The sequence below is a fragment of the Oncorhynchus clarkii genome, chromosome 25, assembly GCF_045791955.1.
Source record: "Oncorhynchus clarkii lewisi isolate Uvic-CL-2024 chromosome 25, UVic_Ocla_1.0, whole genome shotgun sequence".
Lineage (NCBI taxonomy): Eukaryota > Metazoa > Chordata > Actinopteri > Salmoniformes > Salmonidae > Oncorhynchus > Oncorhynchus clarkii.
The window spans coordinates 46,709,468-46,735,061 of record NC_092171.1 but is presented as its reverse complement, the minus strand read 5'-3'; the positions used below and the strand labels follow the sequence as shown (position 1 = coordinate 46,735,061).

General features: G+C 46.7%; 1 protein-coding gene across 3 annotated transcripts in view; it reads right to left on the bottom strand.

The window, feature by feature from the left end:
- Positions 1-19,749, bottom strand: part of LOC139384055 (nuclear receptor binding SET domain protein 2) — a 63,198-nt gene extending 43,449 nt beyond the window's left edge. For 2 of the 3 annotated variants that reach the window (XM_071128688.1, XM_071128690.1), the window contains exons 1-9: positions 19,612-19,749; positions 14,641-15,262; positions 14,170-14,398; positions 13,906-14,075; positions 8,812-9,192; positions 8,508-8,655; positions 2,405-2,838; positions 1,991-2,305; positions 573-699 (exon numbers count right to left, since the gene is read on the bottom strand). In XM_071128688.1, coding sequence (XP_070984789.1) covers positions 573-699; positions 1,991-2,305; positions 2,405-2,838; positions 8,508-8,655; positions 8,812-9,192; positions 13,906-14,075; positions 14,170-14,398; positions 14,641-15,243 — 2,407 coding nt within the window. In that variant the 5' untranslated portion in view covers positions 15,244-15,262; positions 19,612-19,749. Of the gene's footprint in view, positions 1-572; positions 700-1,990; positions 2,306-2,404; positions 2,839-8,507; positions 8,656-8,811; positions 9,193-13,905; positions 14,076-14,169; positions 14,399-14,640; positions 15,263-19,102; positions 19,165-19,611 lie in introns of those variants that run through there. The other variant, XM_071128689.1, reaches the window with a different exon arrangement.
- Positions 19,750-25,594: the final 5,845 nt, after the last annotated feature.

The window sequence follows — 25,594 nt, the reverse complement described above, 5'->3', positions numbered from 1 at the left end:
AGAGACGGAGCCAGGGTGAACACTGGAGAGAGACGGAGCCAGGGTGAACACTGGAGAGAGACGGAGCCAGGGTTAACACTGGAGAGAGACGGAGCCAGGGTGAACACTGGAGAGAGACGGAGCCAGGGTGAACACTGGAGAGAGACGGAGCCAGGGTTAACACTGGAGAGAGACGGAGCCAGGGTTAACACTGGAGAGAGACGGAGCCAGGGTTAACACTGGAGAGAGACGGAGCCAGGGTGAACACTGGAGAGAGACGGAGCCAGGGTGAACACTGGAGAGAGACGGAGCCAGGGTGAACACTGGAGAGAGACGGAGCCAGGGTTAACACTGGAGAGAGACGGAGTCACGGTTAACACTGGAGAGATACAGAGAGATGGGGTTAACCAGTCATTACCTGAGCTGCTACAGACAGGATGACCCTGTTCTTACCTGAGGTGCTACAGACAGGATGACCCTGTTCTTACCTGAGGTGCTACAGACAGGATGACCCTGCTCTTAGCTGAGGTGCTACAGACAGGATGACCCTGCTCTTACCTGAGGTGCTACAGACAGGATGACCCTGCTCTTACCTGAGGTGCAGTCTGGACAAAGCAGCTTGTCCTGTGGTTTCAGGGTGGATCCTAGACAGGAGAGGTGAAAGGACCCACAGCACTGACCCTCACATGGCACCACGTCCTCTCCAGCCTGCTCACACACCTACAAACACACACCGTCAGCAACACATTGAAACTCCCCCCCCCCCAACCCAGTCCCATTGAAAGTCCACCCCCCCAACCCAGTCCCCCCCCCCCCAACCCAGTCCCATTGAAACTCCCCCCCCCCAACCCAGTCCCATTGAAACTCCCCCCCCCCAACCCAGTCCCATTGAAACTCCCCCCCCCAACCCAGCCCCATTGAAACTCACCCCCCCAACCCAGCCCCATTGAAACTCACCCCCCCCCAACCCAGCCCCATTGAAACTCACCCCCCCCCAACCCAGCCCCATTGAAACTCACCCCCCCCCCCAACCCAGTCCCATTGAAACTCCCCCCCCCAACCCAGTCCCATTGAAACTCCCCCCCAACCCAGTCCCATTGAAACTCCCCCCCAACCCAGTCCCATTGAAACTCCCCCCCCCAACCCAGTCCCATTGAAACTCCCCCCCCCAACCCAGTCCCATTGAAACTCCCCCCCCCAACCCAGTCCCATTGAAACTCCCCCCCCCAACCCAGTCCCATTGAAACTCCCCCCCCCAACCCAGTCCCATTGAAACTCCCCCCCCCCAACCCAGTCCCATTGAAACTCCCCCCCCCAACCCAGTCCCATTGAAACTCCTCCCCCCCCCCCCCAACCCAGTCCCATTGAAACTCCCCCCCCCCAACCCAGTCCCATTGAAACTCCCCCCCCCAACCCAGTCCCATTGAAACTCCTCCCCCCCCCCCCCCCCAGTCCCATTGAAACCCCCCCCCCCCCCCCAGTCCTATTGAAACTCCCCCCCCAACCCAGTCCCATTGAAACTCCCCCCCCCAACCCAATCCCATTGAAACTCCCCCCCCCAACCCAATCCCATTGAAACTCCCCCCCCCCAACCCAGTCCCATTGAAACTCCCCCCCCCAACCCAGCCCCATTGAAACTCCCCCCAACCCAGCCCCATTGAAACTCCCCCCCAACCCAGCCCCATTGAAACTCCCCCCAACCCAGCCCCATTGAAACTCCCCCCAACCCAGCACCATTGAAACCCCCCCCAACTCAGCCCCATGTAAACCCCAACCCAGCCCCATTGAAACCCCCCCCCCAACCCAGTGCCATTGAAACTCCCAGTCCCATTGAAACCCCCCCCAACCCAGCCCCATTGAAACTCCCAGTCCCATTGAAACCCCCCCCAACCCAGCCCCATTGAAACTCCACCCAACCCAGCCCCATTGAAACCCCCCCCCCAACCCAGCCCCATTGAAACCCCCCCCAACCCAGCCGCAGGAGATGAGTGGAGACATTCTAGAGTCTCACCTGACAGACAGATTCCTTCTTGGGGCCTCCTCCATTTGCCTTCTTGGCCCCGCTGGCCTGGTCTATGCTGTCACTGGGGGACTCTGGACGCTCCTCACTGAAAGAGCCCTCTGGCTCAGGACTGGCTGCTGCTCGCTTCCTCTTCTTGGCCTGGGAAGCTGCTGATTGGATGGCCAAGTCCTGCCTCTTCCTGATTGGCTTAATCTTCTCTGGTTCTTTCTCTGGTGATTTAGACCTAGTGAATCCTTTAACGTGTGTCTCAGTTTTCTTTCTGTTTCTCTTCTTCGTGGGGGCGGAAGACTCTGCTGCCACAGCCTGGGGTTCGAGTTAGGAGAGGAAGATCAGACTCATCCTCAAAGGGACATCTAAAGGCAACATACCAGGAATAAACAGTGCCACTAATTTTTAACTCACCTTCTGTTTGTCACCTACTCTAGGTTTCTTTTTGGGTTGTTGGTCCTTCTCCTCTGTCTCCATTAGAGCTCGTTTACCGGGCTGTTGGTCCTTCTCCTCGGTCTCCTTTAGAGCTCGTTTACCGGGCTGTTGGTCCATCTCCTCTGACTCCATTAGAGCTCGTTTACCGGGCTGTTGGTCCATCTCCTCGGTCTCCTTTAGAGCTCGTTCACCGGGCTGTTGGTCCATCTCCTCGGTCTCCTTTAGAGCTCGTTTACCGGGCTGTTGGTCCATCTCCTCGGTCTCCTTTAGAGCTCGTTCACCGGGCTGTTGGTCCTTGTCCTCGGTCTCCTTTAGAGCTTGTTTACCGGGCTGTAGGTCCTTCTCCTCGGTCTCCTTTAGAGCTCGTTCACCGGGCTGTTGACCAGGCTGCTGCTTCTGACATTCCTTCCTACCTGCAAACAGAGACAGGAGATGATAGGGGTGTGCCAAGTCGTTGGACAAAATGAGTATCTACAATGAGTATCTACATCTACATTTGTTTGCAGCGAGAACGTGCAGGGAGGTATTGTGCGAACATGTACTTAAGCATATTAAAAACACTTCTTCCCAATCACAAGTATCATCCGATTATCAACTGTCAATTTACAGATACGATTACGAGTATGGCCATGTCGGCATACCCCTAGGAGGAGGTTATGAAACAACAATTGATTTAGGGATAAATTCATCGTTAGCACTTTGGTAGGAGCATCGTTAAATCTCCCCAAGTGGGTTTCCCAAAACCAGCATTACTTAAGTTGCACTTCAAAAAGCTCATTATTTATTAAAGCAAAGAAAACAGCAATGATGCTTTTTGACATTTATACACAGATCTCTGCTAAACATAGAATCAAGATGGTTAACGACCACCGACATCTTCAGAATGAAGTTGACTACAAATAATAATCATTTGATGGGTGCTTATATTTGTCTTATTTCACACGTGAATTGGAAAGACGTTTTTTGCATATCCCAACTCCTGAAGAAATTTGCTATTGGCCCATAAGACCCATAAACTTCAACAGATAAAGCCCAACATAATGCTCTCAATGGTGCATCGCTGCCTGGTACAGCAACCACATGGCTCTTCAGAGGATGGTGCCCAACAGAATGCTCTCAATGGTGCATCACTGCCTGGTACAGCAACCACATGGCTCTTTAGAGGGTGGTGCCCAACAGAATGCTCTCAATGGTGCGGCGCTGCCTGGTACAGCAACCACATGGTTCTTCAGAGGGTGGTGCCCAACGCATCAATATGGGCATGCTGCCTGCCCTCCAGGATATTTACAGCACTGCTAATCTCCACCCGGCACAGCCAGAAGAGGACTGGCCACCCCACATAGCCTGGTTCCTCTCTAGGTTTCTTCCTAGGTTTTGGCCTTTCTAGGGAGTTTTTCCTAGCCACCGTGCTTCTACACCTGCATTGCTTGCTGTTTGGGGTTTTAGGCTGGGTTTCTGTACAGCACTTTGAGATATCAGCTGATGTACGAAGGGCTATATAAATACATTTGATTTGATATTTTAGGACCTCAGTCATAATTCATATTTCATCAACTTCAAAATCAAATGGTGTCACATGCTCCGAATACATCAGTAGTAGACCTTACCGCGACATGCTTTTACTGACGAGCCGCGACATGCTTACTGACGAGCCGCGACATGCTTACTGACGAGCCGCGACATGCTTACTGACGAGCCGCGACATGCTTACTGACGAGCCGCGACATGCTTACTGACGAGCCGCGACATGCTTACTGACGAGCCGCGACATGCTTACTGACGAGCCGCGACATGCTTACTGACGAGCCGCGACATGCTTACTGACGAGCCGCGACATGCTTACTGACGAGCCACGACATGCTTACTGACGAGCCGCGACATGCTTACTGACGAGCCCTTTTTCAACAAAGCAGAGTTGAAAAGTAAGAAAATTAGCTAAATAATAAAAAGGAAATTGTAACAATAAAATAGCAATAAGGAGACTATATAGAAGGAGTACCGATACAGAGTCAATAGTGAGGGTTACCAGGTAGCTGAGGTAATAAACTCAGCTAAAAAAGAAACGTCCCTTTTTCAGGACACTGTCTTTCAAAGATAATTTGTAAAAATCCAAATAAAACTTCACAGATCTTCATTGTAAAGGATTTAAACACTGTTTCCCATGCTTGTTCAATGAACCATAAACAATTAATGAACATGCACCTGTGGAACGATCGTTAAGGCACTAACAGCTTAGGCAATTAAAGTCAGTTATGAAAACTTAGGACACTAAAGAGGTCTTTCTACTGACTCTGAAAAACACCAAAAGAAAGGTGCCCAGGGTCCCTGCCCATCTGCGTGAACGTGCCTTGGGCATGCTGCAAGGAGGCATGAGGACTGCAGATGTGACCTGGGCAATAAATTGCAATGTTCGTACTGTGAGACGCCTAAGACAGCGCTACAGGGAGACAGGATGGACAGCTGATCGTCCTAGCAGTGGCAGACCACGTATAACAAAACCTGCCCAGGATCGGTACATCACATCTGCGGGACAGGAACAGGATGGCAACAACAACTGCCTGAGTTACACCAGGAACACACAACCCCTCCATCAGTGCTCAGACTCTCAGCCTATTGCGGACAGAGGTCCTCACCAGACATCACCGGCAACAACATCGCCTATGGGCACAAACCCACCGTCGCTGGACCAGACAGGACTGGCAAAAAGTGCTCTTTACTGACGAGTTGTGGTTTTGTCTCACCAGCGGTGATGGTCGGATTCGTGTTTATCGTCGAAGGAATGAGCGTTACACCGAGGCCTGTACTCTGGAGCGGGATCGATTTGGAGGTGGAGAGTCCATCATGGTCTGGGGAGCTGTGTCACAACATCATCGGACTGAGCTTGTTGTTATTGCAGGCAATCTCATCGCTATGCATTACAGGGAAGACATCCTCCTCCCTCATGTGGTATCCTTCCTGCAGGATCATCCTGACATGACCCTCCAGCATGACAATGCCACCAGCCATACTCCTCGTTCTGTGGGTGATTTCCTGCAAGACAGTAATATCAGTGTCCTGTCATGACCAGCGAAGAGCCCAGATCTCAATCCCATTGAGCACGTCTGGGACCTGTTGGATCAAAGGGTGAGGGCTAGGGCCATTCCCCCCAGAAATGTCCAGGAACCTTGGTGGAAGAGTGGGGTAACATCTCACAGTACAGATCTGGTGCTGTCCGTGAGGTGGAGATGCACTGCAGTACTTAATGCAGCTGGTGGCCACACCAGATACTGACTGTTACTTTGATTTTGACCCCCCTTTGTTCAGGGACACATTATTCCATTTCTGTTAGTCACATGTCTGTGGAACTTATTCAGTTTATGTCTCAGTTCTTGAATCTTATGTTCATATAAATATTTACACATGTTAAGTTTGTTGAAAATAAACACAGTTGACAGTGAGGGGACGTTTCTTTTTTTCTGAGTTTATGTACATGTAGGTAGGGGTAAAAGTGACCAGGCAATCAGGATAGATAATATAACAAGTCACAGCAGCGTATGTCAAGAGTGTAAAAGTGTGTATGTCTGAGCGTGTGTGTGTGGCATCAATGTGTTTGTGTTTGTGTGTGCATAGAGCCGGTGCCAAAGACCAGGATAGGGCCTTAGCGACGTGTGCGGACCAGGATAGGGCCTTAGCGACGTGTGCGGACCAGGATAGGGCCTTAGCGACGTGTGCGGACCAGGATAGGGCCTTAGCGAATTAACAGCATTATTAACAAGGCAGGTACTAGGCCCTAGTTTCTACCTTCTTAATTAACAGCATTATTAACAAGGCAGGTCCTACAGGCCCTGGTTTTGTCGCACCTTGACTACTGTTCAGTCGTGTGGTCAGGTGCCACAAAGAGGGACTTAGGAAAATTGCAGTTGGCTCAGAACAGGGCAGCACAGCTGGCCCTTAAAAGTATACAGGGAGCTAGCATTAATGATGTGAATGTCAATCTCTCATGGCTCAAAGTGGAAGAGATATTGACATCATCACTACTTGTTTTTGTAAGAAGTGTTGACAAGCTGAATGTACCGATATGTCTGTTTAAATTACTAGCACACAGCTCGGACACCCATACATACCCCACAAGACATGCCACCAGAGTAGAGGTCGACTGATTAATCAGCATGGCCGATTAATTAGGGTAGATTTCAAGTTTTCATAACAATCGGTAATCTGCTTTTCTGGACGCCGATTACATTGCAATCCACGAGGAGACAGCGTGGCAGGCTGACCACCTGTTACGCGAGTGCAGCATCAAACAGACCTTGTGGCTGCAAGAAGCCAAGGTAAGTTGCTAGCTAGCATTAAACTTATCTTATAAAAAAAACATCAACCTTCACATATTCACGAGTTAACCTAGTAATTTCATCAGCCATGTGTAGTTAACTAGCTTGTTCTGTTAGTTAACCTAACTAGCCTGTAGTCCTATAATAACTACAACCTAAAACTTCTTACCTGGGAATATTGAAGACTCATGTTAAAAGGAACCACCAGCTTTCATATGTTCTCATGTTCTGAGCAAGGAACTGAAACGTTAGCTTTCTTACATGGCACATATTGCACTTTTACTTTCTTCTCCAACACGTTGTTTTTTCATTATTTAAATCAAATTGAACATGTTTAATTTTTTATTTGAGATTAAATTGTTTTTACGTATTATATTAAGTTAAAATAAGTGTTCATTGTTCACTCAGTATTGTTGTAATTGTCATGTAATACATACATACAGTTGAAGTCGGAAGTTTACATACACCTTAGCCAAATACATTTAAACTCAGTTTTTCACAATTCCTGACATTTAATCCTAGTAACATTCCCTGTCTTAGGTCAGTTAGGATCACCACTTTATTTCAAGAATGTAAAATGTCAGAATAATAGTTGAGAGAATGATTTATTTCAGCTTTAATTTCTTTCATCACAATCCCAGTGGGTCAGAGGTTTACATAAACTCAATTAGTATTTGGTAGCATTAAAATTGTTTAACTTGGGTTAAACATTTTGGATAGCATTCCACAAGCTTTCCACAATAAGTTGGGTGAATTGTGGCCCATTCCTCCAGACAGAGCTGGTGTAACTGAGTCAGGTTTGTAGGCCTCCTTGCTCGCACACGCTTTTTCAGTTCTGCCCACACATTGTCTATAAGATTGAGATCAGGGCTTTGTGATGGCCACTCCAATACCTTGACTTTGTTGTCCTTAAGCCATTTTGCCACAACTTTGGAAGTATGCTTGGGGTCATTGTCCATTTGGAAGACCCATTTGCCAAAACATGTTATTGTTAAATCTCATAGCTCCTGAGAGAGGCAAAGGCAACAGTCTGGTTTCAGTCACTGATAAGGTAGGACAGCTGTGGATTGGGAGGAGTGACGAATTCGTCCCGAGGTCAGGTGAGATGAAGTTTGAAGGAACAGTCCTATGACACACACATATACTTCCACGCCCATAGGTTCTAGCAGGAGGCGGGGCCATGACTACACCAGTGAGAGGAACCAATTAAGTTCCTGACTAGCAGAGATGTATTGCCTGTCTAGATGTACAGGGAGTTGACTCCTCCTAGTATGCGGGTATAAGGATATGTGCATGTATAAACATGTCTTTGTCTTTAAAGCTGTTTGACCCAGTGGGTGAATCAACTTGGTTTGAGCTTTTCCTAGTCATCCGTTTGAGTTTTTACTCTGTTTGTTGAGAACCCAACAAGAGGCCCTATGGAAATAATGGACCGAGTTGATATCAACAACAGCCCACCTTCCTTTAGCTGTTCTTTAATCAAATCAATTTTTATATAAACAGCACATTTCAGACATGGAATGCAACGCAATGTGCTTCACAGGAAAAAATCAAAAATAAAATCTGAAATATTTATTACACACCAAACAGATGTAAACAAAAGAATTACAAAACCTGAACGACAAAAAATAGGAAGTGTTTTAGTATTGGAACCTTCTTAGCTAGAGGAAGAAAACACACATTTGCTGACAACTCTAGTTTCAATAAGCTAAATAATACCTATAAACTGACCACAGAGAAACAGAGGACATGTTGATATGACCCTAACTTACCTATCGCTGTGGGTGCAGGTGACGGGGTTTCTGGAATGTGTGTAGTCACAATAACCACTTTGGATCTCTTCTTCTCAGTTCTCAGTGTGGACCTCTTCAGGCTCTGAGATTCAAGTAGTTCAGTCTCTGAGGTGGTGGCGAGGCCATCCTACAAACACGGTACTTCAAAACTTAGGACAACAAAGATCAGCAGAAACACCCGAAAACACCATTTTATACCTGTCAATACATTGGTCTGTAAATAACATACTACATAGACCATAAACATTGAGGTAAGAAGCAGTATATGCTAGTTATTCCAGACCTGAAACGGCATCTGTGTTGGTCCTTTAGGGGAGACCACCATGTTATCTTTCTTTTTCTGTGTAAAAGTAGTCTGCTTCCGTTTCCCATCTGTTTTTCTGGGGCCTCCTCTCTTCTTCCCCAGGGAAGTGCTGCTGTCTGCCTGGGGGTTGGCAGGGCTGGGGGGCAGGGGGATCCGCCTGGATGGTACAGGATATTGGCCAGGCTCAGCAGGGTAAAGCTTAGCCAGCATGCGGGGGTTGAGGTGTGGTCCGTCACTATCGTGGGTAAAGGTGTACTTGACCAGGCGTTCCTCCAGGGCCAGGCTGGCAGCCTCCTTGGCCTGAGTGATGCCCACCACCCACTGGGCATGGAGCTTACGAGGAACGGACGGAGTGGTACTCTGGGGATAGAGGACAGTAGAGCTCTGAATTACTAGTGGAAGATAGTTAATGTTAGGGCTGGACAAAATATCGAAATAATTTGAATTAATGTTTTAGCGCAATGTTCCAAACACCTGTATCATAAGAATCAAGTGTTCTACTTCGTTATCAAGCAAATGTATTACCATCAGAAAGAATTGACCCCTTGACTTTTTCCACATCTAGTTACAGCCTTATACTAACATGGATTAAATACATGTTTTCCGGCAGAAATCTAGACACAATACCACAAAATGACAACGCAAAAACAGGTTTTTAGAAATGTTAGCGAATGTATTAAAAATAATACAGAAATACCTTATTTACATAAGTATTCCCTTTGCTATGCGACTCAATATTGAGCTCAGGTGCTTCCTGTTTCCATTGGTCATCCTTGAGATGCTTCTATGACTTGATTGGAGTCCACCTGTGGTAAATTCAATGGATGGGACATTTAGAAAGCCACACACCTGTCTATATAAAGGTCCCACAGTTGACAGTGCATGTCAGAGCAAAATACAAGCCATGAGGTCGATGGAATTGTCCATAAGTCCGGGTCTGGGTTAGGGGCTGGGCTGGGCCACTCAAGAACATTCAGAGACTTGTCCCAAAGCCAAGCCTGTATTGTCTTGGATGTGTGTGTAGGGTCGTTGTCCTGTTGGAAGGTGAACCTGCGCCCCAGTCTGATAACCTGCTCAGGACTTCATAAAAGGATCTCTCTGTAATTTACTCTGTTCATCTTTCCCTCGATCCTGACTAGTCTCCCAGTCCCTGCCGCTGAAAAACATCCCCACAGCATGACGCTGCCACCACCATGCTTCACCGTAAGGATGGTGCCAGGTTTCCTCCAGAAGTGACGCTTGGCATTCAGGCCAAATAATTAAATCTTAGTTTCATCAAACTAGAGAATCTTGTTTCTCATGGTCTGAGTCCTTTAGGTGCCTTTTGGCAAACTCCAAGCAGGCTGTCCTGTGCCTATTACTGAGAATAGACTTCTGTCTGGCCACTAACATAAAGGCCTGATTGGTCGAGGGCTGCAGAGATGGTTGTCCTTTTGAATGTTCTTCCATCTCCACAGAGTAACTCTAGATCTCTGTCAGAGAGACCATCGGGTTGTTGGTCACCTCCCTGACCAAGGCCCTTCTCCCCCGATTGTTCAGTTTGGCCGGGCGGCCAGCTCCAGGAAGTCTTGGTGGTTCCAAACTTCTCCCCAATTCCGTGGTATCCAATTGTTAGTTCCAGTCTTGTCTCATCGCTCCAACTGCCATACGGACGACTAGAGAGCGAGAAGTTTGAGAGCCGTGCGTCCTCCGAAACACAACCCAACCAAGCCGCACTGCTTCTTGACACAATGCCCACTTAACCCCGAAGCCAGCCGCACCAATGTGTGGGAGGAAACACCGTACACCTGGCGACCGTGTCAGCGTGCATTGCACCCGGCCCGCCACAGGAGTCACTAGCGTGAGATGAGAACATCCCTGCCGGCCAAACCCTCCCCTAACCCGAACAACGACATTGGGCCAATTGTGCGCCGCACCATGGGTCTCCCGGTTGTGGCCAGCTGCGACAGAGCCTGGACCACTCGGGAGGCCTTCATGGCTTAGTTTTTGCTCGGACATGCACTGTCAACTGTGGAACATTACATTGACAGGTGTGTGCCTTCCCAAATCATGTCCAATCAATTGAATTTACCACAGGTGGACTCCAAACAAGTTGTAGAAACATCTCAAGGATGACCAATGGAATCAGGATGCACCTGAGCTCAATTTCGAGACTCATAGCAAAGGGTCTGAATACTTACGCAGATAAGGAAAAAACATTTTTTTATATGAATTTGGAAAACTTTGCACTCAGGCGTGGCGGGAAGCCAAAGTCATTCCGCTACCCATGCGTGGTAAAGCAGCCTTTATTGGTTCTAACATTAGACCAATCAGCTTGCTGTCAACTCTTAGCTAACTGTTGGGAAAGAAATTGTGTTTTATCAAATATAATGCTATTTCTCTGTAAACAAATTAACAACAGACGTTCAGCATGCTTCTAGAGAAGGGCACTCAACATGTACTGCACTGACACAAATGACTGATTGGCTGAAATAAATTGATAAGAAGAAGATTGTGGGAGCTGTACTGTTAGATTTCAGTGCAGCCTTTTTATATTATTGACCATAACCTGTTGTTGAAAAAACATGTGTGTTATGGCTTTTCAACCTCTGCCATATCGTGGATTCAGAGCTATCTAATAGAAAGAGGGTTTTCTTTAATGGAAGCTTTTCTAATGTCAAACATGTAATGCGTGGTGCACCGCAGGGCAGCTCTCTAGGCCCTCTACTCTTTTCTATTGTTACCCATGACCTGCCACTGGCATTAAACAAAGCATGTGTGTACATGTATGCAGATGATTGAATCATTTACACATCAGCAACCACAGCCAATGAAGTCACTGAAACCCTTAACAAAGAGTTGCAGTCTGTTTTGGAATGGGTGGCCAGTAATAAACTGGTCCTGAACCTCTAAAACGAACAGCAATATATTTGGTAGAAATCTTCCCTAAGTTCTAGACCTCAGCTGAATCTGGTCATGAATTCTGTGGCTGTTGAACAAGTTGAGGAGACTAAATTACTCGGTGTTGCCTTAGATTGTAAACTGTCATGGTCAAAACATATAGATTCAATGGTTGTAAATATGGGAAGTGGTCTGGCCGTAATAAAGAGATGCTCTGCTTTTTTGACACCACACTCCACAAAGTCCTGCAGTCTCTAGTTTTACCTCATCTTGATTATTGTCCAGTCGTGTGGTCCAGTTCTGAAGGAAAGACCTAGTTAAGCTGCAGCTGGCCCAGAACAGAGAGGCACGTCTTGCTCTTCATTGTAATCAGAGGGATGATATTAATACTATGCATGTCAGTCTGTCTTGGCTAAGAGTTGAGGAAATACTGACCACGTCACTTGTTTTTATAAGAAACATTATGTTGGAAATTCCAAATTGTTTGCATAGTCAACTTACACACAGCACTGACCCCACCAGACTGACCCCACCAGACATGCCACCAGGGCATGCTACCTTTTCAGTAACCGGGTCCAGAACAAATTCAAGGAAACGTACAGTACTATACAGAGCCATGAGTGCATGGAACTCCCTTCTAATATGGCGCAGGTGAACAGCAAACCTGGTTTCAAAAGACAAACACCTCAAGGCACAACGCCTCTCCCCCATGTGACCTACTTGTGTGTGTATGAACTGACATGTATGTGGAACTGATAGATGCACACGCACACTACATGGTCCTGTTTTTAAATGGAAATGGTAAAGTCTTTTGTCTGTAATGTATTTTTCGTTATGTGTCAGACCCCAGTGAGTCTAGCTGTCCCAATTGGTGTGGACTAACGGAGACCCCAGTGAGACTAGCTGTCCCAATTGGTGTTGACTAATGGAGACCCCAGTGAGTCTAGCTGTCCCCATTGGTGTTGACTAACGGAGACCCCAGTGAGTCTAGCTGTCCCCATTGGTGTTGACTAACGGAGATCCCAGTGAGTCTAGCTGTCCCAATTGGTGTTGACTAATGGAGACCCCAGTGAGTCTAGCTGTCCCCATTGGTGTTGACTAATGGAGACCCCAGTGAGTCTAGCTGTCCCCATTGGTGTTGACTAATGGAGACCCCAGTGAGACTAGCTGTCCCCATTGGTGTTGACTAATGGAGACCCCAGTGAGTCTAGCTGTCCCCATTGGTGTTGACTAATGGAGACCCCAGTGAGTCAAGCTGTCCCCATTGGTGTTGACTAATGGAGACCCCAGTGAGACTAGCTGTCCCCATTGGTGTTGACTAATGGAGACCCCAGTGAGTCTAGCTGTCCCCATTGGTGTTGACTAATGGAGACCCCACTGAGTCTAGCTGTCCCCATTGGTGTTGACTAATGGAGACCCCAGTGAGACTAGCTGTCCCTATTGGTGTTGACTAATGGACTAATGGAGACCCCAGTGAGACTAGCTGTCCCCATTGGTGTTGACTAATGGAGACCCCAGTGAGACTAGCTGTCCCCATTGGTGTTGACTAATGGAGACCCCAGTGAGTCTAGCTGTCCCCATTGGTGTGGACTAATGGAGACCCCGGTGAGACAGGCTGTCCCCATTGGTGTTGACTAATGGAGACCCCAGTGAGACTAGCTGTCCCCATTGGTGTTGACTAATGGAGACCCCAGTGAGTCTAGCTGTCCCCATTGGTGTTGACTAATGGAGACCCCAGTGAGTCTAGCTGTCCCCTTTGGTGTGGACTAATGGAGACCCCAGTGAGTCTAGCTGTCCCCATTGGTGTTGACTAATGGAGACCCCAGTGAGTCTAGCTGTCCCCATTGGTGTTGACTAATGGAGACCCCAGTGAGACAGGCTGTCCCCATTGGTGTGGACTAATGGAGACCCCAGTGAGACTAGCTGTCCCCTTTGGTGTGGACTAATGGAGACCCCAGTGAGTCTAGCTGTCCCCATTGGTGTTGACTAATGGAGACCCCAGTGAGTCTAGCTGTCCCCATTGGTGTGGACTAATGGAGACCCCAGTGAGTCTAGCTGTCCCCTTTGGTGTGGACTAATGGGGACCCCAGTGAGACAGGCTGTCCCCATTGGTGTTGACTAATGGAGACCCCAGTGAGACTAGCTGTCCCCATTGGTGTGGACTAATGGGGATCCAAATAAATCACATCTGACCTTCCCCTGGACGACCCGGGAGGCAGGTTGTATGTCGCCATGGCAGAGCTCGACATATTGCTCCTCCCCCCTGAATGACACCATGTTCTTCTCAAAGATGTAGCCTCTCTCCAGGGTGTCTCCAAAATACTGGACGTGGTACATGACTCCAGCTGTCCGGCTGTTAATTGCTGAGGAAATAAAAGGAGCAAAACCATATCAGAACCTGGAAGATCAGTGTGTGTCTGTAGTACAACACTGCATTGTGTTTGAGGTGTGTAGTACCTTTGTGTTTGAGGTGTGTGTTGAGTTCTGGATCAGTGGACACCATGCAGGGCCACCAGGGATAACCTGGCACCTTGGTCCACACCACATCACCCACGGAGAACCCTACATGGACAGGGATAGACTGCTCCTCCAGGCTCTCCTCCTCCAGGCTCTCCTCCTCCTCCAGGCTCTCTTCCTCCTCCTCCAGGCTCTCTTCCTCCTCCTCCAGAGTACTGGCCTGCTGGATCTGAGAGAAACCACAACACGCGGTCAGAACCAAAACAACGCTGGAAATCAGGAGGACTCTCAGAAACAAGGACTCACAAGGAGTCAATGAATGAAGTTGATCTACTGTTCATCTTGATAGAGCAACAAGAATACATTCTATAATCCAAAGAGTTAAGGCAGATAAAGATACAGTTCATGTTCTCTTTTATGGTCTACTACAGAATAACATTGTATTGAACTAGAGAAGTGGAGCTCCCCCACCTGTTGTGGGGCAGCAGTGCCCTCTGGCTGACTGGCAGCAGACACCTCCACAGGAACAGGGTTAGAGGCAGAGCTGTGTTTGAGTTTAATGGGTCTTCTCTTTCTCCTCCCCTCCTTGCTGGCAAGAGCCACGAAGCCCTCAGTATCCACAGGCAGGTTGGGCCCCTCTCCACAGCACGGCTTGGTGATCTTCAGTTTAATCTCGGGGGAGGTGGCCTTCCTCTGCGGGCTGGGGTGGGAGGGGGGGGCCTCAGCACCCTTCAGGGTGGGGGGCTCAGGGTGGCACAGCTTGGGCAGCTTGTCCTGGTCGCCGTTCAGCATGAGGGACGTCAGGTCCTTCAGCCTCTCATGCCTGTGGTTGTTATGGTTATGACCATGGGCAGCCATGTTGTTTAGAACACTGTCCTGGAGCGTCACGGCCAACTGGGCAGCTGCCTTGTCCATCAGCAGGGTCGGGTCCGCCCCCAGATCACCCCCACCCCGACCCATCCTCCCCCCCAGGGGTTCAGACAGCTGACTGACTGGGTTGAGGGCCTCTGGCATCGAGGGCAGAGACTGCCCCTTACTGGTACTGTCCATCCCAGACCGTCCCTTACTGTCCATCCCATCCAACCTCACTCAGCTACAGCACAGAGGGGGAAGGAGAGAAATAATGAATTACTCCTTATGGTCCAAAGCACAAGGACCTTAAATAAAAACTTCCACTTTAAAAGTCAGTTTCGATCTGTCTAATTATTAAATTAAACTTAATGTTGTCATTCTATTAACTAGACTATCAAAATAATATTTACATCTACTCTTCGAAATGGAAATACACACAGGTGTGTGACTGAATTTATACCAATGGTTCCAACCCGTGTGCTGCTTGAGGAACTCTCAGGTGTGCTGCAAAACTTTTCCTAATCTTGACAAATTTTTTGAACCCTCACTTATAAACATGTGAAGTTGACTTGGGAGCACTAGAGTCGGTCAGATAACACATTCAATGGTTACACATGGTTCCATCTGTATAGTTGGTTCCAGTCCAGTGTGCTCAGGCTGTTGTTATCACCTGAGGGGTGCGCATCACCAGCAAAGTCATTTGTATCATTTTACTTTTGTCTATAAAAACAGTTATCACAACTAAGTCTGATAGGGTTTAGTCATTTATTTCTTAATATATGGCTCTGGGCTTAGCTATACCACAGCCTCTGCTCTAGAAACAAAGAAGAGTGGCTTCGTGTCCATGGTTGCACCTTTACAATACAGAAAACCACTCCTCTGTAGCCCAAACTGTTCAAAACTAAAACATATTTTACCACAGCTCCATTTTTTTTTTTCTGATTTAGATTCGCTCTTAAAAGGTGTACACACAAATGAACCATCATGGGTAAGGAACTAAGAAAATATTTCAAATAAATCCTTTTTAACTAGACAAGACAGTTATGAACAAATTCTTATTTACAATGACGGCCTACTCTGGCCAAATCCAGACGACGCTGGGCCAATTGTTACGCCGCCTGGATTCGAACCAGGTACTATAGTGACGCCTCTTGCGATGAGATGCAGCGGTATAAGGCAATGCACCACTTGGAGCCCAAGATAAGCAATAAAAAATATTTGTTAGAGAAAACAGATGATTACCAATAAATACATGGAGAGATGGAGGTCATTATCAATAAATACACGGAGAAATTGTAGGAGTGCCGCAGAATTGTAAATCACATCCAGGTGTTCCACGGTTCAGAAAAAGTTGGGAACCACTGGTCTAGAAGATATCACATTGTCTACATTAAAATGTTGATGAACCTGTTTTATTTGGTTCATACACTGTGTAGTGGCACAATATTTTGAAAAGCCAGAGGGCATTGTTAATCGACTCAAATTAGGAATTTTCAAACAAAGACTGCAGAATGACAATACCGAGAAAGTCAAAACAATTGGCAACAAGCTTGATCAACAGGTGAAAACATTCACAACTACATCTAGATTACCCTTCTTCCTGCAGCACGATAGGATTGACATTTTATTAAGAGCACTCCTGAAAAGGCATTCAACTTTGTAAATACAGATTTTTTTTTTTAACTCTAGTACAGTACAAGTGTTTGGAAATATGAATGGATCATTTGACATACAATAGTACAAATAAGTATTATTTATATCAGTTAGGGATGTTGGAATCGGCCGATATTAGCTAAAAATGCAGACATCGACCCGATGTGCAACACAGATGTCAAAGCTGACGTGCATACCTATATAACACAGCCTTCCTAACATAGCCCAATGTCTGCTGTGTGGATCGAGGAGTCAACAAGTCCAGCAGTCATTTGAAAGAGTAAGAACATTTCAGCGCGACAACTCAAAAGACGAAATCCATTAACGACAAGATAATGGAATTCATTGCCCTTTGACAATCAACCGTTCTGTCGTGGGTGATGTTGGCTTTCGCTGACTGGTCGAGCACTGGTACACACTACGAAGTGCACTATTTTTCAGATGTTGCCCTACCGGAGTTACACAGTAATAGCATCACTGCTATTAGCTTCAAGACAGACATTTGGACCAGGGATAACAGCCCCATGAGCATGCCGAGTCTGACAGCACAGTGGGTCGTCGAGGAAGTCGTACTGAGGAAAGTAGTATTACATGCTCATGAATGTGCTTGTTGTCATACCGCTGATGCCATTTCAATGGCACATGAACACTAGCTAACTCCATTCGAACATTCATCAACTGTGTCTGCAGCAGACGTGATACCCTCTGTCATGGCATTGAAACACCTGCTCAACAAAACTGCCAACAGGCTGTGAACAAGCGAGTCGGTGGCATTCTCTTTACCGTGTCGCCACCATGCTCGATGCTAGGTACAAGGACTGCTACTTCGATGCAGACAAGAAACAGGTTTTACGTGAAATGTTACATACACAGCTGGACAAGATGGAAACGGACACCGTGTCAGTGCGCACCGAGGAAGAGAGGACACAGACAGACATGGCTGGACAAGATGGAAACGGACACAGTGACAGTGCACACCGAGGAAGAGAGGACACAGACAGACAAGATGGAAACGGACACCGTGTCAGTGCGCACCGAGGAAGAGAGGACACAGACAGACATGGCTGGACAAGAAGGAAACGGACACAGTGACAGTGCGCACCGAGGAAGAGGACACGGACAGACATGGCTGGACAAGAAGGAAACGGACACAGTGACAGTGCACACCGAGGAAGAGGACACGGACAGACATGGCTGGACAAGAAGGAAACGGACACAGTGACAGTGCACACCGAGGAAGAGGACACGGACAGACATGGCTGGACAAGAAGGAAACGGACACAGTGACAGTGCACACCGAGGAAGAGGACACGGACAGACATGACTGGACAAGAAGGAAACGGACACAGTGACAGTGCACACCGAGGAAGAGGACACGGACAGACAGAGCTGAAACTTCACTGCTTGACATGTATGATGAAGTCCTGGTTGAGAATGAAAGACTGAACAACGACTTTTTGTTCAGTGTGGTGTGTAACCTTTATTGAACTAGGCAAGTCAGTTAATTAAGAACAAAATCTTATTTACAATAACGCCCTACCCCGGTGTAACAGTATAGCTTCCGTCCCTCTGGGCTCAAATCGGGGACCCACTGCACAGACAACTGTCACCCTTGAAGCATCGTTACACATCGCTCCAGAAAAGCCACGGCAGCCCAAGGGGAACAACTACTTCAAGGTCTCAGAGCGAGTGACGTCACCGATTGAAACGCTATTAGCGCGCACCCTGCAGACTAGCAATTTCACACCGGTTACACTAGCCAACGCTGGAACAATTGCGCGCCGCCCTATGTTACAATTTCATGAAACGTCCCAATCACGGCCGAAAGTGATATTTTTAAAACCATATATATTTTTTTTTCACAAATGCATTTTCTTTTTGGCACAATAAAAGTGCCCATTGATTAAAATGTAATATGATTTCAACGAGTTATCCATATTAATGTCATGAAACGTGGCCTTTTATTTTGAAGGTTTCTGCATTACCATACGAAAGGTGACGTCATCGTGTGCGCTGCTGGCAGAATTCTAGTCTGCTGTCGACTTCAGCAAACAACTAACTAGACGATACATCAGTCTGATAAAATTAGAGCTAAACCACATCGTTAACTCACTAAAATGGCTCCACATTCAAATCAGAACAGTTTAAATTAGTAGCTTAACTCGATAACTTGCTGACTAGCTACCAAACTTATCAACCAACGCAAACTGATCTGATAAGCGCTTTAGTGGGCGCCCGCACATGATTGAAAATGTAGCAGCTAACGTTAACTAGCAACGAAAAAACGTGTTAAGTTCTCACTAAGCCACAGAACAATGAGGTTAGTTATAATCACATTTGTCTAAGCACTCTGGTTGGCTCGTTTGCTACTGCCATGTCCCAATAATTAATGATCAGTAGAGGCAAGGTCCAGATGGTTATAACTCACTGATTAGCCACGGCTAACTGCCAGCATCATCCACCGAGAAAAGCCGCGGAAACTTGAGAAAGCCCAGCTAGTTAACAGACTTCAACAGTAGTAGTAGTAGGCATTACCAAGCACATCAGACGCCACATTCTCACTCTGGTAAAATATTAGAAATGTTGAGATAGTGACGCGACAACTAAAAACTGGCGTGAGTTACAGCTAGCTAACGTAGCTAGCTATGTAGTTAGGGTCCCTGGCTATTGGCTAAGTCAACTAAACCATGACAGATATAGAATGACAATGTTCTGTTACTTCACATAGCTAGTGAAACGAATCAGAAAACGATCGGAATTAACCGGTGCTCAGTGACACTAGCTAGTTTCTTAGTTCATGTTAGCGAGATTAGTGATTGACATTCAGCTAACATTAGCTAGCTACGTGCCTATGACATGCTAAATTACAGACACGTTTATTGAAAGATGATCACAGTTGCGTTCTCCTCTCATACGCATAGTAATTGGTTAAATTACCTGCTGAATTTCTCGAATAGTTATCAAATTGGAAAATAGTCAGTTTGAATCATCTTGAAAACGCCGACTCCGTTCAATTTAAAGCTTTGCGGGGAAACTCAGTTCGAGTCCCAATCAGCGCGAAAAATACTCACTTCCGATTGGTTGAGAGCAACTGTAACGCTTCTTCTTCTTCTGCTGCTGTTTCTTCTTCTACAATATCATGGCGGTCCGCAAAACAATCGTTTATGTTCATGTCGTATCCTACTGTGTTGGAATGTACGATCAATCATGATCTGCCATGAAAATAAAATTAAAAACCAAATAAATCCCTAGTTTAAACCACAACCTCCACCCGACCCCATTAAACTTTATCTATATCATGCGGGAACACTCCAGCCTTAGGATTGTTCAGCATGTCAACAACCATTTAAACCGTAACATCTACTACCCCCAATATCTCTTTTGCCCTCGCCACAATGCCCTTCTATCCTGGCATTTCTGCTTTCCACAACCTGAGTCGTATTGATAACCTTACCAATAAAAGCTATGAAGTCAACTTTATTCATTATCAAAGTGTCTTTTGACGTCGCACATTCATGAGCACCAGATTTCTGAACAGGCCTCCAAACCATTCCAAGACCATCAGAAGCACCTGCCCGACTATGTTCCCTCCCACAATTACAACACTTAACCTTCACATTGCTCCTACATTCACCATCATCTTTTCATTCCTTTACACTGAGCAGCTACATGTCCCATTATTTGGCAATGAAAACACTGCAGTGCATATGGGACACATACTCTAACATTGAAACTAAGGAATCCTACCTGTACTTTCCCAGGCATAAGCTTCTCTAACTTCAGCAGCACTGATAGGCTTTCACTACTTTGACCATCTTTCATACTGATCAACATTTAGGCCTTTTCCTCCCTTCACATGTTCTTTAATATCATCGATAGACATAGGTTTTGGGATACCAGTGATTTTTATTTATTTATTTCACCTTTATTTAACCAGGTAGACTAGTTGAGAACACCTTTATTTAACCAGGTAGACTAGTTGAGAACACCTTTATTTAACCAGGTAGGCTAGTTGAGAACAAGTTCTCATTTGCAACTGCGAGCTAGCCAAGATAAAGCAAAGCAATTTGACACATACAACAACACAGAGTTACACATGGAATAAACAAAACATACAGTCAATAATACAGTAGAACAAAAGAAAACAAAAAGTCTATATACAGTGAGTGCAAATGAGGTAAGATAAGGGATAAGGGAGGTAAGGCAATGAATAGGCCATGGTGGCAAAGTAATTACAATATAGCAATTAAACACTGGAATGGTAGATGTGCAAGGAGGTGGGACAACATGGTTGGTTAGGACATATTGAGCAGGGCTAGAGGCTCTACAGTGAAATAAGACAGTAATCACTAACCAGGACAGTAATGGATGAGGCATATTGATATTAGAAAGAGGCATGCGAAGCCAGGTGAACATATGGGTCCAGTGAGTGGTTGGGCTGGCTGGGGACACGGCGACTCAGACAGTTAGTAGGCCGGGGCTAAACAAGCTAGCAGTTAGCAGCCCGGGGCTGGCAAGCTAGCAGTTAGCAGACCGGGGCTGGCAAGCTAGAAGTTAGCATACCGGGTTAGCAAGCAAGCAGTTAGCAGGAGCTAGCAATTAGCAGACCTGGGCAGGCAAGCTAGTAGTTAGCAGACTGGGGCAGGCAAGCTAGCAGTTAGCAGACCGGGGCTAGCAAGTTAGCCTTTGGGGGACGTCGCGATGGGGGAAAGTCTGTTTTTGCCCCTTCGTGCGGTGATGTCGATAGACCAGTCGTGGAATTAGTAGGGTTCCAAGTAGCTCTAGGTAGCTAGTAGGCCTAGCAGGTTAGCAGAATGGGCCTTCAGCGGGCGTCGCGCCTGAGGGGCCTGTTGGAGTCCTCGGGCAGATTATGTCGGTATTCCAGTCGTAGAGGATCGGCGGGGTTCCGTACCCCGTACCGGAAGTAGAAGGGGTCCAGATATTGTAGCCCAGGAGTGGGCTTCGGTGGTAGCATCGGAGCCCTGGCCGGATTAGCTTCAGGCTAATTAGTGCTTGCTCCGGGATGGAAACGCTAGCCAGGAGTGGTCACCCGGGATTGTGGTTAGCTAGTTGCGAAGATCCAGATGAAAATGTTCAGAGTTTGCGGTAGGAATCTGGGGATATGGAGAGAAATAGGTCAGTGATGACTCCCCTTGATCTAGCATAAGCACCAGGGATATGGCTTTTAATATTTTTTCCATTTTCAGAATCTTCTCTTGCTGAGCCTGGCTAACACAAAAAATTAACAATCTACCATTTCCAATTAACCAAGCTAATTTGACTTCACCTAGCTCTTTCTCTACGGCATTCGTTCATCTGATAGTGTCTAAATGAGGTCCTGTGGTCTCATCAAACACCATCACCACTTTCCACTCCAACACATAACTACTCTTGCTTCCTACCTTGACCCTCTTTATGCTTTCTTTACTAGACGCTCCACTGCTTTCAGTATCATGATCTCTCTCCTTCCTATGTCTTTCATCTACAGACCATGCCGGTCCTTGACCCTCATCCTCCCGCTCCATACCATCAGAACTGACACCCGTATTGTTCGCATTCCAGCACAGCTGTTGCTTCACCAACATTTTCTCAATTTCCTCCATTTTGTCCTCACTACTCGCCACCATTTCCAACTCACTCCTACCGCCTCTGTTCATCTCTCCCGCCGATCCTAACATCAGCTTTTACAATGGTGGTAATGACCAGTCGTAAATACTAGGTGTGGCGACTTGGCTATACTCGTATTCGTAATCATATCGGTAAATTGACAGTTGATAGTCGGATCGGATGATACTTGTGATCGGGAAAAATATCTTTCTCCCTGCACCTTGGTAGAGAAAACAGGTTGAAGATAAGGAGCAACAAGGGTGTGTGTTTCTGTGTTCTCAAATTGCAAGGGGCAGACAAGCTGGCTGTAACTCAGTCAGAATGTGCATCGTGCATGTATTTTCACTACCCTCGCCCCGCTTGTTAGAGATTATGCACATTGATAACTAGCAAACGTCCTCGCCATTTGAATTATCATAGTAGCAGCTAACAGGAAGCAGAAGCAATCTAAATGAACAGATCGAAACATGCGAGAAGTGATCAAGTGAAATTATGAAGTGAAGCGTGTGGATGGAGAAATACAGCTTTGCTCTATCCAATCAGAGCAGCAGGATCAACATCCAGCCCACCCTTCTCTCTTTCAGCTGTTAACTGAAGAGGTTCATCAGGCAATTTTTGCGGGGCTACTATACCTATTTTGCCAATTGTCCTGGACCCTTCAACTACACGGAGCACGGTTAATCCATCACGACTGGTCTGACAACGTAACCGCACGAAGGGGCTACAACTGACTTCTTCCGTCGCAACGTCCCTCTAAGGCCCTTCTGCTAGCCTGCTAGCCCCGCCCCGCACGCTGTCTGAATTGTCGTGTCTCCAGCTCGCCCAGCTACTCACTGGACCCAATAATCACTCGGCTACGCATGCCTCTCCCTAATGTCAATATCAAATCAAATCAAATCAAATGTATTTATATAGCCCTTCTTACATCAGCTGATATCTCAAAGTGCTGTACAGAAACCCAGCCTAAAACCCCAAACAGCAAGCAATGCAGGTGTAGAAGCATGGTGGCTAGGAAAAACTCCCTAGAAAGGCCAGAACCTAGGAAGAAACCTAGAGAGGAACCAGGCTATGAGGGGTGGCCAGTCCTCTTCTGGCTGTGCCGGGTGGAGATTATAACAGAACATGGCCAAGATGTTCAAATGCTCATAAATGACAAGCATGATCAAATAATAACAATCACAGTGGTTGTCGAGGGTGCAACAAGTCAGCACCTCAGGAGTAAATGTCAGTTGTCTTTTCATAGCCGATCATTGAGAGTATCTCTGACTCTAGAGAGTTGAAAACAGCAGGTCTGGGACAGGTAGCACGTCTGGTGAACAGGTCAGGGTTCCATAGCCGCAGGCAGAACAGTTGAAACTGGAGCAGCAGCACGGCCAGGTGGACTGGGGACAGCAAAGAGTCATCATGCCAGATAGTCCTGAGGGATGGTCCTAGGGTTCAGGTCCTCAGAGAGAGAGAAAGAAAGAAAGAGAGAAAGAGAGAATTAGAGAGAGCATACTTCAATTTAGACAGGACACCGGATAAGACAGGAGAACTACAGGAGAACTACTACAGATATAACAGACTGACCCTAGCCCCCCGACACATAAACCTCCAGCATAAATACTGGAGGCTGAGACAGGAGGGGTCAGGAGACACTGTGGCACCGTCCGATGATCCCCCGGACAGGGCCAAACAGGCAGGATATAACCCCACCCACTTTGCCGAAGCACAGCCCCCACACCACTAGAGGGATATCTCCAACCACCAACTTACCATCCTGAGACAAGGCCGAGTATAGCCCACAAAGATCTCCGCCACGGCACAACCCAAGGGGGGGCACCAACCCAGACAGGAAGACTACGTCAGCGACTCAACCCACTCAAGTGACGCACATCTCCTAGGGACGGTATGGAAGAGCACCAGTAAGCCAGTGACTCAGCCCCTGTAATAGGGTTAGAGGCAGAAAATCCCAGTGGAGAGAGGGGAACCGGCCAGGCAAAGACAGCAAGGGCGGTTAGTTGCTCCAGAGCCTTTCCGTTCACCTTCACACTCCTGGGCCAGACTACACTCAATCATATGACCTACTGAAGAGATGAGTCTTCAGTAAAGACTTAAAGGTTGAGACCGAGTCTGCGTCTCTCACATGGGTAGGCAGACCATTCCATAAAAATGGAGCTCTATCGGAGAAAGCCCTGCCTCCAGCTTTTTGCTTAGAAATTCTAAGGACAATTAGGAGGCCTGCGTCTTGTGACCGTAGTGTACGTGCAGGTATGTATGGTAGGACCAAATCGGAAAGATAGGCAAGAGCAAGCCCATGTAATGCTTTGTAGGTTAACTGAAGTTTATTTAGTGCTTTATATATATTTATGTTTCATTGAAATGTACAGCTGTGTGTCATCCGCATAGCAGTGAAAGTTAACATTATGTTTTCGAATGACATCCCCAAAAGGTAAAATGTATAGTGAAAACAATAGTGGTCCTAAAACCGAACCTTGAGGAACACCAAAATTTATAGTTGATTTGTCAGAGGACAAACCATTCACAGAGACAAATTTATATATTTCCAACAAATAAGATCTAAACCAGGCCAGAACTTGTCCGTGTAGACCAATTTGTGTTTCCAAACTCTCCAAAAGAATGTGGTGATTGATGGTATCAAAAGCAGCACTAAGGTCTAGGAGCACGAGGACAGATGCAGAGCCTTGGTCAGACACCATTAAAAGGTCATTTACTGCCTTCACAAGTGCAGTCTCAGTGCTATGATGGGGTCTAAAACCAGACTGAAGCATTTCGTATACATTGTTTGTCTTCAGGAAGGCAGTGAGTTGCTGCGCAACAGCTTTTTCTAACATTTTTGAAAGGAATGGGAGATTCGATATAGGCCGATAGTTTCTGGGTCAAGGTTTGGCTTTTTCAAGAGAGGCTTTATTACTGCCACTTTTAGTGAGTTTGGTACACATCCGGTGGATAGAGAGCCGTTTATTTTGTTCAACATAGGAGGGCCAAGCACAGGAAGCAGCTCTTTCAGTAGTTTAGTTGGAATATGGTCCAGTATGCAGCTTGAAGGTTTAGAGGCCATGATTATTTTCATCATTGTGTCAAGATATATAGTACTAAAACACTTGAGTGTCTCCCTTGATCCTAGGTCCTGGCAGAGTTGTGCAGACTCTGGACAACTGAGCTTTGGAGGAATACGCAGATTTAAAGAGGAGTCCGTAATTTGCTTTCTAATGATCATGATCTTTCCCTCAAAGAAGTTCATTAATTTATTACTGCTGAAGTGAAAGCCATCCTCTCTTGGGGAATGCTGCTTTTTAGTTAGCTTTGTGAC